General features: G+C 37.9%; 1 protein-coding gene across 1 annotated transcript in view; it reads right to left on the bottom strand.

Annotated features, from left to right (window-relative positions):
- The window catches only part of SLC39A12 (solute carrier family 39 member 12), a 72,123-nt gene that overhangs the window by 38,275 nt on the left and 15,166 nt on the right, over window positions 1-18,682 (bottom strand). Inside the window, exons 5-8 of the mRNA XM_034644203.1 lie at window positions 12,506-12,678; window positions 7,778-7,949; window positions 3,355-3,527; window positions 669-821 (exon numbers count right to left, since the gene is read on the bottom strand). Coding sequence (XP_034500094.1) covers window positions 669-821; window positions 3,355-3,527; window positions 7,778-7,949; window positions 12,506-12,678 — 671 coding nt within the window. The remainder of the gene's footprint in view (window positions 1-668; window positions 822-3,354; window positions 3,528-7,777; window positions 7,950-12,505; window positions 12,679-18,682) is intronic.

The following is an 18,682-nucleotide window of genomic DNA, read 5'->3' as shown; positions in this document are numbered from 1 at the left end:
TGCTTTATTTTAGTCTCCTAGAGCTGTTTGCAGGCATTTACCTTTTTAACCATCCCACCAGTTAATCTATTGTCTGATAGGATAATGCGTAAGAACAAAACAAATCCATTGAAAAACCATAATGCATTTTACATTTCATCACAGACCTAGAAACTGATCAAATACAGGCACAATGGATGCAATTATTCAGCTGAAAAAAAAAAAAGATCTGCCACAAATCCCATTTCTGAGTTCCTTGTTTTTATAATTTTAAATGCTCTTAGGATAGAAAATGATGGGTAATTTTGTGAATTTTCAAAGTTTTTGTCTGCATGTTTATTTGTTTTTGGTTAGGAAAGACATCCAAAATGCTGATTAGTAGCTAGGCCATTGGGCCTCTTCATTCCCAGACATGAAATAGTCCCCTGTTTCTAAACTAGCCACGAAGGTCAAATAGCGGGTTTTAACAAGGACCTTCACAGGCCAGCAACAGATGTTTAAACAATTAATAACCATACTTACAGGGAAGCTGCCAGTCAGAATGATCTATGTATCCTGGAAATCAGAGCCCCATCCCTTACCTAGGGAACTTTATGAAGATGTCAATTACTTTTCAACAAGGACTTTGGAAATGAAAGATGAATATTATGAATCTCTAAAGAAAAAGATAAATAAAATTTAAAATATACCTTGGTATTTGGTGATACCAGAAGAATGAAACATTTTTCTATCAAAAAAAATCCATGGATGCCTCCAATTAATCCTAACAGTTTCCAAATATGGCCTTTGCTTTCATGGAAATGTCCAAACTCTGAGCCATCCTGCTTATGTAAACTAAGAACCTTTATTAAAAAAAAAAAAAGAAGAAAAAAAAAGGGAGGGGGAGACACAAAGAAATAACTTTAGATGACTTACATATCAATGAACAGGTCCGGTATTGAATATATTCACCTTTCCTTCTGGGGAACCCCATGACAACTGTGGAATCATTCAAAGCCCAGTTTGCTCTTAGTTGTAGGAATGCTTCCCCTACATGATTTGACCAGGGTCAAACAAAATGTGTACACGAGAAACGAAAGGAGAACTGCATTTTCATATATTCTCAGTCCTTTTACCACCATCAAGAGTTCAATCCGTACCTGTTTACACAGCAAGTCTTTATAACAGATCCAGAAGAAAGATAAAGATACATTTCATTCAAGGTTCATTCCCCCCATGCCCCACTGCAATTAAAGAAAACTTTTAATAAATGTTCAGATAAGTGAGAAATCTGCCTGAATGACTTCTTCCATGGAGTGTATACTGTATACCCAGCAACACTGTCAGCTCTCTGGGAAACAAAAGGATACAGGAAATGCATTAGGAATTTTCCTCTAGTTGACTCATCCCATTGGTTGACCTCATGATTTCTTGTGAGCTAGTAAATCAGTATGTATCATATTCCCTCCCCAGGAGAAGGCAGTTTGGGAAACAGCCAGTCGTTTCTACATTTAGGATGTTACTGACCACCAAAGTAAAAAAAGGAAAACGAAATTGTATGCATCCATACTCTACCTACATGTGTTCGTACGTACATGCACAGACGTATGCACACGAGTGCATGTGTGAGTGTACATATGTATCCAAGTATATACGTTGAGTTTATGAACATAACTAAAAACCAATATATGTTACACAACTTTTCCTGCTGGTAAAGACATTAAAGGAGACCCATCTAATATTAGTGATTACTATTATTTCATAAAATAATGGACACGGCAAGGTTACAAAACAAAACAGAAACCCCACAATCTCAGAATAAAATGTAAACCTGTAAGTTGAATACATTTTGCTAGTGGAAAAAAGAAAATCAAGACAGTTGTATTTTTCTCGTTTCTGTGCTGCCCTGTGACCACCAGCCACAGATCACGGTCAGGAGCCACTGATTTTTCCAGCTTTCTAAACACTTGTACTGCACCTTTTTCCTTTCCCCAGTAACCTTTTTCCACATCTCTTCCCTCAAATAAAACAGTCGCCTTCCAATTTTCATGAAACCTAGCTAATCTTTTAAGCTCCAGTCTGGAACATGTCTCTGCAGAGCCAGCTGACACCTCCCCCCCCCCAAGTCCATGCCCGCTGCCCGGAGCCGCATGCCCCCATTGGGGGAGGTTAGGAAGCCTTTGCTGTTTTGCAGAATCCTCGGCAGTGAGCAGCTCTGCAACCACTAAAGGGACCTAGGAAAAGGCCTTGTCCACTGCCTCAAGCCAATAAGCCCTGAAATATTTCCAGAAAATTAGATTACAAGGGAAATTAAAACAAATAGTGGTTTGTTTCATTTTCCAATGCTCACTTTGTGATTTGCAGAACATCTAATAATTACTGAGCCTCTGAGCAACAAGAGTGACCCTTAGGAAATTGCCAGAGGCCTGTGGAAATTTTTAACATCTCTGGCTTTGCAAGAGGGGGGCTCATTTGCCCATCATTATCCATCCCAAGAGATCTCAGAGGGAAGAAACAACCTCATCGGAGCCCCTCGTGCCTGAACTCTTGCATCTCAGATCTGACAAAGAGCCTCAGAAGAATTCAGCAAAGGACCAGCTTCCTGGTGCTTATATTTTCCTTAAGGAAAATCTAGATGTTAGTAGGCAAAAAAGAAATTCATTTTCATGGTTCAAATGAAAAGAGCTTACTGATGGTGCAATGACAGAGGTGTGGGCAGCAAGGGGAGGAACAAGGGACAATGAGCTGCCCAGAAGCTAGCAGCCCTAGGAAACCATTTTCACGCTCAGGGCAGAAAGGGCAAAGGTTGGAACTAATGTTTCTGCAGCTCAGGGGGCGGCGGAGTGGGGGGGAGGCCTCCCAGGGAGCTGTAGTACTGTAGGTAATCAGCTGCTTCTAGAGTAAGTGCAGAGCCAGGAGCCTGTGGGGAAGAAATACCCCTGCCGCTCTCTCCTCCGCCTTTCTGTTGTGCCTCCCATTGGCTCAATCCAAACAACAATTCAGCCCACAAGGAAGCTGAGGAGACGCCATCTTCTGGGGCAGGAAAAAAAACAGCAGAGAGGGCAGAGAAGGGACGATGAGCTTGGGGACCACTGAAGAAAACTCAGCACATCTCGCAGCCCATTCATTTTTATTTAACAGATAATTAGTGGATACTTCCTGAGTTTTTCTTAATGGGAATCTGCATCTGATTACTGTTTTTTGTTTATTGCAAAAATAAGAATAATACGTGGTGAACCTAAGGATTGGTTCTCTCATTTCCCCTATAAGTGCTTTGGGGGAAATGATACTTATTTCCAAGGAAGACACTGGCCAAGTCACCGTGAAATTTTGCCTCCAGTGACTCAGTGGAAATGGAAATGAGAAACACCCCATGGAAAAACAGAAAAGCGCTACCTGAGGGATAAGGTGGAGCAGAGCGTCCCCAGAAAGTGTCCCGACGGCCAGACCCACGAAGAGCTGTAAAATAAGCCTGTAGTTCTCCTCACAGCTGTGGAACAGAATCAGCGTCGTCCCGAGCATGGAGCCCAGTGTGAGCAAGGCCACGGCCGCTGTGCTGTAGCCATATTCTAAGCCAAACAGACAGTGCAAAGCAATCAGAGCTCATCATCCAATCAGTGGTGCCCCAGCCAGTGAAAATGCCAGAAAAATCCATCTTGCAATACAGCTGATAGGGATATGGATTGTTGTATGAGCGTTTGAGTGAGTAAAAGGTCTTCATTTACGGAAATTTCCTTCATTAAGGAAAAGAATGAAAAGACTTTCACCATTAACCTTGTTGCTTTGAAGTGACCCCAACTACCCCCTTCTAAAATCACTACAGCAAGCAAGGACCTAGCCAAAGAAATTAACTTCTCTCACTTTAAGCCACAACATCTGCGGCCATACACTGGTAATGATTTCCTTCTAATGCCCTTTAAACCTTCTGAAGTCAAGGAAGCAGAGTTGCACAGGGAGCACAGGGTTTGGGGCCGTCGAAGACCTATGCTGCTTTCTGTACAAGGTGATTACTTTCTTCCAAAAGTTCTTAAAATTATTCATAATGTCAAAAGTGTTTATTATCCTCAGTGCCTAAAATGAGTGCTTGTATTAGGAAGAGCTGATCAATGAATGTGTAATAGTTGATAATATGAATTTGGACAGCCTACATTTTAAATTATTGCAATCATTTTTTAGAACCTCTAAATTGATCCCATGTTTCTAGGTTTCTAAATTTTCAAAAAATATTCAGGAAGTGTAATTTTTAAGATTACTCAAACAAAAACAAACATGCATGAGGGAAGAAGCAGCAAAGAAGGAAAGAGATGAAAAGAGAGTAGAGAAAATGGCTTTCAGTTTCAAGTACAGTTGACCCTTGAACAATGTTAAGCTAGAGAAAAGAAAATGTCATTAAGAAAATCGTAAGAGGGTATGTCTGGCTGGCTCAGTTGGTTGAGCAGGCGACTCTTAATCTCAGGGTCGTGAGTTCAAGCCCCACATGGGGCATGGAGCCTACTTAAAATAAAAATTAAAAAGAGAAAGAAAAGAAAATCATAAGAGAAAATACATTTACAGTACGGTACTGTATATATGTATTTAAAAATCTGCATATAAGTGGACTTGTGCCATTCAAACCCGTCTTGTTAAAGGGTCAACTGTATAAATGATTTGGGGATAAAGAGTTTTCCAGGCCACCATTTTCCTTTGGTTGCAAACATTCAGAGCAAATACTCTGTCTTCTACATATTTAGAAATTACTAATAAGCCACAACAAATTGATTTGTAAACAATGAAGGAAGGTAATTACAAAATTAAACCATCATTTCCTTTAGTGAGTACAGATAATAAGTTAAATCAAACAATTCAGTTATCATACTAAATTAAAGCCCATTGTAGATTTTAAGAAATGGCCATCTTAAAATTTGTTAGAATAGAAAATATTCTATTCTTATCATTCTTGTACGTTTCTGGAAGGTTAACCTTTATTGTGTTAATGATACTAGCTGGCAACATGGTAATAGTCTTGTGTTTTTAAGAGGACTTTTATTGAATTATAAGTTCTAAATTATACAGGAGTCTAATATTAAAACAGTGTTAGCAATGTACTCAAAAGAGGCAACAAGCTTTCAAATTTTAATTTTCCCACTCTTAACACCACACTTCACTTCTAGGAAACCTCTGTTAGGCTGTTGTTGTACAATGGATATAGAGTTACAGTTTTGCAAGATGAGAAAGTTCTAGAAATTTATTGCACAATAATGTGAAAATATTGAACTATACACTTAAGAATGGTTAAATTTCATCTCAATTTCAATTTTTTACCACAGTTAAAATTTTTGTAAATAATAGAAATGGTTTGGAACGGTCATAGACCCAGAGGTTTCATTTTGTTCTGACTTAATAAAAATACCTATGCTATAAAAACATCCCTGGAGATACTTAACCAAGGTTCATATCCCACTCTTCCACAAACAGACTCTATGTTGGAATGTCATTTTCTTATTGAATACATAAATTAAAGACATTCAAAGGATGTCTAATAAAGTTCAAATTTGCCACATTTTTATGATAGCTACAGAAGATCAGAGAATGTTGAGGATTCACAGGCATAAATTAAGGTGTGGCATTTCCCAGGCAAAAGGCAAAGTTTTCCAGTCTTTTCCTATTCCTCTACTCCTCTTCCCTTTGTACTGAGGGCAACTACAGTGTGGCCTTGGAGGGGAAAGGACCCTTCCTAACTTGAGAGCTTAGAAATCTGCTTAGGTCCTCTGTGAATCAGATTTCACCCACTCTCGTGAGGCAAAGAGAGCCTGAAAACCTTAAAATCTGACATTCGTGCCCACAGGACTCTGCTCATCACCCCAGGTCCTCACAGAGGTGTCATGGCGTCCCGACTGGAGTCAGGCAGCCTGCAGACGGGTTCTGTATAAATGTTTCCCATCATTACAGTAGAACTTGACCTCATCGTTAAATTCCTAGCCATTCTTGAGAGCTTGTTTGGAGGTTCTAGCAGGGAAGCATAGCTACTCGTATACCCTTGACCGAAGAATGGTCCTCCTCTATCGGAGAAGGTCGTCCTCTTCGACCAAGCATGCAGCTTCAGGAGGGACACACATGGAGTGGTGAGGAAGGGGACACCCGCCTAGCCAGCCAGATCATCTGAATCAACCCTGGCGATCAATGAGTTGACAGACGTTGCAGCCAGATAGCCCTCACATCCAAATTCCTAGCCATTCTTGAGCAGCTCCCTTGAACAAGTCTGAAACCTGATTTACACATGGCCGTAACACTTTTTCCTGGAAACCCACGTGCAGGTGGTGCTTAGAGGTCAGGTTCCAACACAACACTGCTCTTCCTAACATCTCCCCTGCCTCTGTCTTCATCCCACATTTTCTGTTGTTTACACCTTTCCCTTAAGTTACATAATGCAACATTTTAAATTCAGCACAGTAATGCTTTTCTGGGTTCTATGGTAAGTGTGATTTCTCTGAATTGTTCTCAGGAAGACCATTCCGCAGAAAGTCCAGGTGTTCATTAGAAAGATACACATTTCTCACAGATCTTCAGTTCAGAAAGCTATTTCCCAGGGGCCCATATGTAGCACATACTCTGCCCGGGGCAAGGGGCGGGGCATGTAAATATGTTCATGGAGGCTCCTAGGTGCCACCGTCTGTCCCCCTTCTCCATTTCTGAGCTATTGCTGACCACCAGGCGCTGAATTATTTTGTGGTTCAGGTTTAATCAAGCCTTTTTCCCTTCAGTGAACGTGGAGTCTTAGATATTTAGGTCTGGCCGGTTTTTGTTCACATAAAATCTTCAAATGAACCACTTAATGCTGCAGAATTCCCAGTGTGTTAGAAGTGCATAGCTGGACAGTTCATCCCTGACGGGCATTGCAAGACTATCTCAAAGAGAAAGAAAATGCTCTGAAAAAGCCTGCATAAGGCCCTCAGATCACTGGTAATAGTTAAAGCGTGCTTGTGTTAACTGTCACATTTTTGCTATCCATCACGGATATTTTTGGCCACGATTTCTTCTTCTTATAAACATACAGTGCTTTCCATTACAGAACGTATGTTTGTACACATTATCCCATTTGAAACTTACAGCCTCCCCGGGAAGCCTTATAGCGGAGCTCACCTACTGTAGTGATTCAGGGGGTTACAGGCGAGGGCAAATATCCAGCCTTTACTTCCTGGAGGTGCTGGCCAGCTCTGGGAGGCTGGCAACTCCCTCCACGGTCACTTCCACCCCACAGGAGCTCTTTGGTTTACCCCAGCGTGCCTTTGTTTTTTTAAGTGTGTCACAATGTGTGAAAGGATGGGAAGCTCAGGGAAATAAAGAGAGAGCTTAAGATCACCGAGTTGGCTGAGGCTAGAAGGCAGGACTCAACTTTGCATCTCTGGTCCCATCGCTAATGTTTTTCTCTTATACCATGCCACTTCTCAACTAGAAACTTTGAAGTTGGTCCATGACTGAGTCCTACAGAGAGGGTAAAATCAATTTCTGTAACTTACATATAAAAAATATTCAATGAAAGGTAACGTAGCATAGTGGTTGACAGCAAGGACTCTGGGGTCAGCTTGCCGGGTTTTAAATCCAGACTTCATCACTTACCAGCCGTGTGTCCTTGGGCAAGTCACTTAACTTCTAGGTGCCTGTTTCTTTATCTGTAAAATGGGGACAATAATAGTGTCTAGCTCATGGTGGTGTTGTGAGGATTGAACGAGTTGAGAAATGTAAAATGCTGAGAACAGCGCCTGGTATATAATACGTATCTATGGTCACTGTTATTACATTATGTGCACTAACTTTCCCAGGGAAAGTAAGCACAACTTACTCTCCAGAGTGGTGGGTGGCAGCTTTGCTTGTTGGTTCTCAGGGAGCTGGCAAGAGCAGCTGAGTAACTGCTGGATGATTCCCGGACTCATTCGTTTAAAGTCTTCCTTGGAAATGGGTGAAAGGCTGTTCTGTAGAAATATCTCTGCCAGCTGCCCCGCAGAGAAGCAAGGCTGTAGGGGGAAAACATCGTTACTAATCTCAGCGAACAAATTTCCAATCGATTGCTATTCCTGAGAAGTCAGAGCTAAACAGAATGGCTAAACAGAATGGCTAAACAGGACACCAGAAGCCATTGCTACATGTTTTCCCCTGCAATCTTTTGTGCATACATAATTTCCAAGGATTATTTTAAACCTCTGATCTCACTTTTGAGTACCATGTAGTATGAGTTTTGCACCCTTTTTTCTTTCCTAAAAACATGGACTGTATTTTACAACATGTTGAATGGTTTTATTACCAGCCTTCTAAGGCAGCCTTGATGCTTTTCTTTTTTTTCTTTTCAGCGGGGATAGCTTTGTCTCAACAAAGTCAAGATTTCATGAGATAAACAGGAGCTCTGAGGTAATGAGATCGTCTTTAGTGTTCTCTGATTGAACAGCCTGTGTAGGCAACATGTATTTTCAAAAGCAATAAAAGTAAATATTTTAAAAAGTGAATGCTATGTCAACCAGCATGTGTGTAAACACTAAATAATACGGATGGATACCTTTGTACCTGACCTCCCTTCTCCACAAAAACTGTTGAAATCCGTATTACTGTGTACTGCTGCTTCTCTAAATCTTTGCAGTTTTTCTTTGTTGTATAGACATAGTCATAAGAGATGAGGATTATAGGGGCGCCTGGGTGGCACAGCGGTTAGGCGTCTGCCTTCGGCTCAGGGCATGATCCCGGCATTCTGGGATCGAGCCCCACATCAGGCTCTTCCGCTATGAGCCTGCTTCTTCCTCTCCCACTCCCCCTGCTTGTGTTCCCTCTCTCGCTGGCTGTCTCTATCTCTGTCGAATAAATAAATAAAATCTTTAAAAAAAAAAAAAGAGATGAGGATTATAGATAAACCACAAATGCAACAGGTCTCTCAAAATTGCCACAAGGAATTTGTGCAGAAGTGTTCAGGGCTGATTTTGTGTGTCAAAAATTACATTTCAAAGTTTTAGTGTGTGTATAGTTCCATAAGCAAAAATGGTGGAAGCAAACCCCAGTGCAATATCTGTGAGCTTCAGTCACAATCAATAAGGTATTTGAAAAGAACCAGTGATCTACCAGGCGCGTGGGATTTGCTCTGCTGGAGGATGTAGGGATTTTTTTTTATAAGTTTTTTTTTTTTTTTAAAGATTTTATTTATTTATTTGACAGAGAGAGACAGCCAGTGAGAGAGGGAACACAAGCAGGGGGAGTGAGAGAGGAAGAAGCAGGCTCCTAGTGGAGGAGCCTGATGTGGGGCTCGATCCCAGAATGCCGGGATCATGCCCTGAGCTTTTTTTTTTTTTTTTAACAAAAGCACATTGCTGATCAGAAAATGATGACATATTTGCTGGGTTTCCCCCACATACATTTTTGGGGGGATGAGTCCACGAATGAAAAATGTTTTATCCTGATCAGGAGATGTTTGTTTGCAGGGAAGAGAACCCATTCAAATCAGTGAGAACCAAGAGGAGATGGTATTGGAAGGGTGCTAAGGATCTCTGAGATTGAAAAGGTAGCCACACCCCAAAAGGAACTCAACTTGAAGCTAGAAAATCAGAACCAAAGATGTTTCTGTCTCTGTGTCTTTGGAGCCAAGTATTTCCTCCTGTTTCGTGCTGCATATATCTATTTCCTTTCGCGGTCCAGTGTTCTCTCCTTTAGTAAACACATGGCCATATAAGCCCCAACTCTGAAGTGACCTCTCAGCCCACAAACCCAAGATTGAGTTGAGTCTGCAAGTCCCGACAGATCTGATTGCTTTAGCAAAGCCACAGATGGGCTCTCTCGGGTCATACGTCCCTCTGGTTCAATCAGTATTGCCCACAAGATAGGAGGTGGAATCATATTGTTCAGACATGGCTGCCAGCCTCACGCCTGTGGGTGAGGAAGGCATTTCTCAGAAAAGGACCGGGCAAAACTCCAAAAGGTTTCTACTACAAAAAAGCAACAACAGAAAGTTAAACTTGGGCTTTTCTTTTTCCCTTTGTCAAAATAATTTGTGCCAAAGACAGTCTTCTCTTTTGCACCATTTGTTACTAATGGAATATAATTACTTCACCATTAAAAATACTGACAACAACAAAGGGAAACTGGCAACAGACTTTTGATGATGAATCCTTTATAATAAACATTCTCATTGAAAAGTGCTTGACTGGTAAGTAAAGCAGCGCAGAGACAAACATGAACAGAATTCATGCATCTTTCACCAGTTCACTGCCAAGAAATTGAATCCTTCTGGTCTTAGACTACCTTCTCCTGGAGTAAGGATATTCTATTAGAAGCTTCTGTGCCCTTGATCTTTATTTTCTATTCCTGTGCTATTTAGGTCATTTGTTTGTTTTCAATTTCTTCTGAAGTCACTAACACAAATGTCCTTAATGGTGATTCATTATATTCTATAAATCTGAAACCCCAAATATGTTTAATAAAGAACAAAACAGAATGAAAATTTAGATTATCCAGCCAATAACCTTTAAAAATGTCTTTATTCTTTTGCATAAAACTTCAATATATGTGTATCCTTGTTTTGATGTCATCAGACTTCTATAATAACTTTATAAACATATTCTAAAACAGAAGTTCATGAACTTTAGTTTTGAGAATCATTTGGAGGGCTTGTTAAAAGAATGCTGGGCTTTACTTTCAGAGTTTATGATTCAGCAGATGCTGGGGTGGGACCTGAGAATTTGCATTTCCAAGGAGTTCCCAAGTACAACACTTTGAGAACCACTGGTCTAAATAACATAGGCAGGATCTTCAGATCTGGTCTATCTTAGGGTCCTATCAAGAATCCCAAGGAAAGTGACATGTTGGGACAGAGAAGAGCCATTTGCATTCTTAGCACAGGAAAGGACTATTACTGTTCTTAGAAGTCACATGACTTAAGTAGACAGTTCCTAAATTTTAAGAAACAATTTTAATTCTTTATGAAGATAAGGTCTCATGAGGCAAATTTGCTCCCTTCCTACAAGCCAGCCCTGATGAAGCATCTAAGAAGATTCGACAAACAAAGATTAACATAGGCATCAGCTCTCTTCACTATGAGTTGAATACAATTAGCATGAGTTTGAAAGAATCAATGTGAATACGTCTTTATGTCATATATATATATATCGTATGTATATCATACATACGGAAGTAACAGAAATCTACTTTTTAAAAAATCTAATATTCTAATTAATAATCTATTTTTGTCTAAAAAACAAAACAAGCGAACAACAACAAAAAAAGAGAAACAGACTCATAAATATGGAGAACCAACCAGTGGCTGCCAGAGGGGAAGGTTGGGGGTTGGGCAGAATAGATGAAGGAGATCAAGAGATACAAACTTTGGGGGAGGGGGGAGGGGATATATGATATTGCCCAATCATGTATATATATCTCACAGAAACAACATTCTGCATGGTTAAGAATCTGTAAGGGATACTGTCCTTAAGGTACAGTACCTTGCTCACCTAAGATACAAATAACAAAAATAATTTTATTTAAATCAACATTTCCCAAACAATAGCACAGCTATTAAGAGCACAGAATGTGTTATTAGACAACCTATGTGTATGTCCTAGTTTCTGAGAACTGAAGCAATTATTTATTAGTTCCATGTCTCAAGTTCCTCATCTGTAGTATGGAATAATGTACCCTAACCTCATATAGTTGTGATAATAATTAAATGAGGCAATGCAGGTGAGATGGTGCTATGTCTAATACATTGTATATCCTCAATAAACATAAGCCATGGTCATGGAACATCAGTTTATCAGGATTTTAAAAAGTTAGGATTGGGAAGAATTCTGTAGTCAAAGTTTGAGAAATGCTGGATTCAATAAGATTAAAGAAGTTTATTTGCTAAAGGACCTCCCCAGATAACTTACTATGCTACAGGGCAATATGCATCTCTACTATTTCCCAGACCAACTTGACCATAGCACCCCTTTTCAAGGAGCATTAAGATAGACTAGTGAATGTACTTTGGAGCACAGCTTTAGGAAAAAGCAGGTATGTTTATTAGCTCCTATATCACCTTTTCTCAAAAAATTTCTCAGTACTACCTACTATACAAATATTTCTGTTACTCACAGATCGAAGTAATCTTTTCATAACCTAATCTATGTTTAAAGCATTCATTCGACACTGTAAGTATATATGTAATGTCTGTATCCTCCTACTACCTTGTAAGCTCCAAAGGAGTTGTGCCTATTTTTGTTCCTCACTGTATCCCTAATGCCCATTTTGGTGACTGGCACATAGTAAATGCTCAGTATGTTTGCTGAAATAATTATTTGTGCATTTAATATAGACATAAGGGAGGAAAGAGTTATATATATATATATATATATATATATATGTTTTTCCTACATATCTTGAGCTCACGTTTATGTCTACAGAAATCTATTTGTAGAAGAAAAACCCATGACCACTGTGTAGAAATAGAATATTTTTACATTTAAGGAAATACACATTATCCTTTAAATTTTCCACAACTCTTGTAGAACTTTCACAACTTTGACAGTAGCAACTGATGGTATAAGAATAATGACCATACCTCATCCCAGGAAGCTGAAACATCATTTGTCTCCCGGCCCGTGGAAACAGATAGATTAGGGTAGCCCCAATCATAGATTGTTAGGTTGTTTTGTTTCCTTCGAAGTTGGTGGATTTTATCTTTTCTGATACAGGTTCTTTTGGTCCAGAGAGTGTTGAGGAGTTGGTCTAGTTCTAGAAATTTCACACAAAGTCTGGTGTCACATAAAATACAGATAAGTCAAATCTCAGGATAATAACAATTTCTTATGGCCACAACATAGATACTTTGCTAAAAAATTTGGTTCTAATGAAAAGTCAAGATGTTACTCTGAACAATAATAGAAGAACATTTATACTTCATGTGAATATTGATTGTCTCACAAGATTTTGACTAAACTTTGGGGCTAAATCAACCTGGCAAAGATGTTCCCACCATTTTTATCTCCTAGAGATGATACAATGGGCAAGTCCTCCAAAGAGATAACTTCTCTTGAGCCAACTATTTCTTCTTCTAGATGGTGCCTATAAAAATGCAAACAAAAGAGAACTGGCCTAATCCTTGAGAAATTTATTTCCTTGAGGTACTATAGATATCCTTAGATTAACTATAACTTTCCTTTGATTAAGTCAACAAAATTATTTTCCTTTTAAGGGTCTGTTTATACAGAAACAAGAAAGGAAATAAAAGGGATCTGAGATTGTAGAGACATCTGACTTTGTTTTCTAATGCTACTGTGGTATGGTTGCCAGTTTATAGATCACAGTTTAGTTTCCCTTAGTAGAGCTCTAGGCTTTTAAAATTGATTGATACAGAGAATAATAAAATATAATGGTGAATTTCTTTGGATTTATCCATCTTCTCGTTTGTGAAGACAATGTCCCTGGTATTTTCCTGAATGTTATCATCAAGGACAGGAGAAATTACAAACTAGAGTTATTACAATATTTCATTTTAAATGACTGGCTTTCAGTGGAAAAAAAAAAAACACAAGACTTGCAAAAAAAAAAAAAAAAGGAAAGTGTAACCCAGAATCAGGGAGGAAAGCAGTAAATAAAAATGTCTCTGAGTATTCCCAGATGTTGGATTTAGCAGAAAAAGACTTCAAAGCAGCTATTATAAGTGAGCTTAAGGAACTAAAGGAAATCATATTTAAAGTATTAAAGTGTGACAATAATAAGTCAGCAAATAGAAGAAATAAGAAATTCAAAATTATATAAAAGTTCAAATGGAAATTCTGGTGTTGAATACAATAAGCAAAATGAAAAAAAAAAATCACTAGAGGAAATCAACAGCATATTTGAAATAGTAAAAGGAAGAATTACTGAAAATGGAGATAGATTAATAGAAATAATCCAGTCTGACGAATGAGGGGAAAAAGATTAAAAAAAAAAAAAGAACAAATTGAGAGACCTACAGGACAACAGCAAGTATACCAACCTATACGTAATGATGATCACAGAAGAGAAAGATATAGAAAAAATATCGGAAAAAATAATGTCAGAATTATCCAAATTGGATGTTAAAACCTTATTCTACATGTTCAAGAAGTTTAGGAAACGTCAAGTAGGATAAATATAAGAAGATCCACACCCAGATACATTGAGACAAAATTGATGAAAGTCAAAGAAAAAGATAAATCTTGAAAACAGCAAAGAAAAATGAATATCACATACAGGGATCCATCCATACAAATAGTACCTGACTTCCCATCTGAACAACAGAGACCAGAAAGTGGTGGAATGTTATACTCACAGTGCTAAAAGAAAAGACTGTCAATCAAGAATTTTATATCCAGCAAAACAATTCTTCAGACATAATGGCGAAATAAAATCATTCCCAGATAAACAATAAATGAGAGAATTCATTGAGAGAAGACTTGGCTTATAAGAAATACTAAATGAAGTTCTTCAGGCTGAAAATAAATGATTTAAATGGTAAGATGAATCTATATAGGAAGAAATGACGAGCACAAGAAGTGTAAGTGTGTGGGCTAATAGAAAAGACAAATTTATATTTTCCTCATTTATTCTCTAAACTCAATGAGGAAACACCACAGGCTTTTCTTTCAAAGTCAGAAACATGATAAGGATGCAGACTGTCCTCGATACTATTTACCATTATATTGGGGTTATCAACCAACATAACTAGATAAGAAAGAAAACAGAGACACAAGAATTGGAAAGCAAGAGACAAAACTACATCTATTTCGAGATGATATGATTATATATACCTGAAAACCATTAAAAAATGCAAAAATAAAATAAAAAATTTAATAATGGAAGAGGTTATAAAATTAGTCTACAGAAATTAGAACCCTTGGTATATACAAAGAATCAGTTAGAAGAGATAATGAAAGAAAGGACCTTATTTAAGACAACCAAGAAGAAAGCTAAAAGCCTAAATATAAATGTAGCAGGAATTGTCTTTCTCCCTCTCCCTCTGCCCCTCCCTGCCATGCTTGTGCACGCTCTCTCTGTGTCAAATGGATAAATAAAATCTTTAAAAAAAAGATAAAAAAGTATTTGGAGAAAAACTGATTCCGAGTCTAAACAGGAAATGAACAAGATAAACTTGGAATATCTTATACTAGACAGCAAGGAAGATAGAAAATGTCCTGAGCTTTGTCAAAAGGACTTAGCAGCCAACTTGATTATGATCACACTGGTCAAAGAGGGAACAATTTGAGCACTAATTAAGATAATAATGACAAAAAATTGGGGCGCCTGGGTGGCACAGTGGTTGAGCGTCTGCCTCCTGCTCAGGGCGTGATCCCAGCGTTATGGGATCAAGCCCCACATCAGGCTCCTCTGCTATGAGCCTGCTTCTTCCTCTCCCACTCCCCCTGCTTGTGTTCCCTCTCTCACTGGCTGTCTCTATCTCTGTTGAATAAATAAATAAAATCTTTAAAAAAAATAATGACAAAAGATTGAGAAATTTGAAATCAAAATGATATAAAAAGAAAAGTTCATGGTTCTTCTTTGAAGGATGCAAGGAAATGTTATCATTTTGAAAAGTGCTAAATTAAAAAATCAAGAATTTATTCTTATTTTAAGAACCACAGTAAAGTGAAATTGTGATGAGGGGAGGTTTTCCATTACAGAATTATTACACTAATAAATGATGAATAAATTAGTAAATTAGAATAACACCATTTCATAAGCTGTAAGTAATCAATCTACATAATTATCAACATTGTATGACTTCCTAAAAAGAGAGACACAACTAGATGTTATGTACCTTCTGGTAGAAGGTACTGACTACAAGACAGTATCCCCCAAATAAATAATCAAACATCTGTATCAACCAATATACATGAACCACAGTGCAGCAGGGTGCATGCAACAGACATAGGAGACTCCCCTGAAGTGCCAGGTTCTACTGGACAAGGGACACTGCACTGCAGGGCACTCCAGGACCTCTTCTTCATAAGGCCACTACTTTCAAAAGCAGGAGATGTAGCTCACTTTCCTAACATAGAGAAACAGGCACAGAGAGTTAGACAATATGAGGAGACAGGGGAATATGACCCAAATGAAAGAATAGGACAAAAATCACAGTAAGAGATCTAAGCAAAATGGGGATAAGTAACATGCTTGATAGAATTTAAAGTGATAGTCATAAAGATACTCACAGGACTTGAGAAAAGAGTGAAGGACATCAGTGAGACCCTTAAGAAAGAGATAGAAAACATAAAAAAAAAAAAACAATCAGAGGGGAACCTGGGTGGCTCAGTTAGTTAAGGGTTACCATTTTGTTACTCATTTTATGGTTGTTTTGCAGTTCTTCTCTGTTCCTCTTTTCTCTTACTCTTTGAAAGTAAAAGAATGGAGAAACATTTATCATGCAAATGGATTTGAAAAGAAAGCCAGGGTAGCAATACTTACATCAGATAATATGACTTTAAAACAGAGACTGTGACAAGAGACAAAGAAGAACACTGTAAAATCTTTAAGGGGGCAATCCAACAAGATGATATAACAATTGTAAATATTTATGCACCCACTATAGGAGCATCCAAATGCATAAAACTGTTAATAACAAACATAAAGGAAGTAATTGATAGTAATACAAAAATAGTAGGGGACTGTAACACCCGACTTACCTAAGCAGACAGATGATCAAAACAGAAAATCCACAAGGATTTTCAAATAGTGACTATGATTGACACACTGAACCAGCTGGAGCTAACATATATTCAGAACATTCTATCCTAAAATAGCAGAATATATATTTTTTGCAAGTGCACATGGAATATTCTCTAGGATGGGTTACATATAAACACTAAAGAAGTCTCAACAAATATAAAAAGATAGAAGTCATACCATGCATATTTTCTGAGCACAATGCTATGAAAGTAGAAATCAGCCATAAGAACAAATCTGGAAAGAGCACAAATGCATGGAGACTAAATAACATGCTATTAAACAATGAATGGATCAGCCAAGAAATCAAAGGGGAAATAAAAAAGGACATGGAGACAAATGAAAATGAAAACAGAATGGTCGAAAATATTTGGGATGCAGCAAAAGCTGTTCTAAGAGGGAATTTTATAGCAATACAGGCCTACCTCAAGACGCATGAGAAATCTCAAATAAATAACCAAACCTTACACCTAAAGGAACAAGAAAAAGAAGAATAAACAGTAAACCAGTAAAAAAGAAGGAAACCAAAACCAGTAAAAGGAAGGTAATAATAAATATTAAGGCAGAAATAAACAAAATAGAAAATATAAAACCAAAAGAACAGATCAATGAAAGCAGTGGCTAGTTCTTTGAAAAGATCAACAAAACTGGTAAACCTTTAGTGAGACTCTTGAAAAAAAAAGAGAGAAAGAGAGAACTCAAATACTCAAATTAAAAAAAAATCAGAAATGAAAGAGGAGAAATAACAACTGACACCACAGAAATATGAAGGATTGTAAGAGAATATAAAAAAATCATATGGCAACAAATTGGACAACCTAGAAAAAAATGGATAAATTCCTAGAAACATATAACNGAGAGAGAGAACTCAAATACTCAAAAAAAAAAATCAGAAATGAAAGAGGAGAAATAACAACTGACATCACAGAAATATGAAGGATTATAAGAGAATATAAAAAAATCATATGGCAACAAATTGGACAACCTAGAAAAAAATGGATAAATTCCTAGAAACNAAGAGAGAACTCAAATACTCAAATTAAAAAAAAATCAGAAATGAAAGAGGAGAAATAACAACTGACACCACAGAAATATGAAGGATTGTAAGAGAATATAAAAAAATCATATGGCAACAAATTGGACAACCTAGAAAAAAATGGATAAATTCCTAGAAACATATAACCTACCAAAATGGAATCAAGAAGAAAAAGAAAATTTGAACAGANCATATAACCTACCAAAATGGAATCAAGAAGAAAAAGAAAATTTGAACAGATTGATTACTAGAACTGAAATCAAATCAGTAATCACAAAACTTCCAGGGTCCCTGGGTGGCTCAGTTGGTTGAGTGTCCAACTCGATTTCAGCTCAGGTCATGATCTCACGGTTGTGAGATCAAGCCTCACACCAGGCTCCACCCTGGGCATGGAGCCTGCTTAAGATTCTCTCTCCCTCTCACTTTGTCCCTACCCCCCCCAAAACAAAACAAACAAATCAAAACAAAACTTCCAACAAATAAAAGTCTAGGACCAGACAGCTTCACAGGTGAAGTCTACCAAACACTTAAAGAGTTAATATCTATACTTCTAGAACTATTCCAAAAACTAGAAGAGGAAGGAAAGCTTCCAAATACATTCTATGAGACCAGTATTACCCTGATACCAAAGCCAGATAAAGACACCACAAAGAAGAGAACTATAGGCCATTATATCTGATAAACATAGATACAAAAATCCTCAACAAAATATTAGCGTGCTGATTCCAACCATACATTAAAAAATCATTTACTGGGATGCCTGAGTGGCTCAGTTGGTTGAGCATCTGACTCTTGATTTTGCTCAGGTCATGGTCTCAGGGTTGTGAGATGGACCCCTGAGTCAGGCTCCATGCTCAGTGGGGAGTCTGCTTGAGATTCTCTCCCTTTTCCTCTGTCTCCCCCCCTCCCTCAAATAAATAAATCTTTAAAAAATCATTTATCATGATCAAGTGTGATTTATTCCTGGGATGTAAGGGTGGTTCAATATTTGCAAAGTAATCAATGTGATATATCACA

The sequence above is a fragment of the Ailuropoda melanoleuca genome, chromosome 15 (assembly GCF_002007445.2).
Source record: "Ailuropoda melanoleuca isolate Jingjing chromosome 15, ASM200744v2, whole genome shotgun sequence".
Taxonomy (NCBI): Eukaryota; Metazoa; Chordata; class Mammalia; order Carnivora; family Ursidae; genus Ailuropoda; species Ailuropoda melanoleuca.
This window is presented reverse-complemented; position numbering and strand designations above follow the sequence as displayed.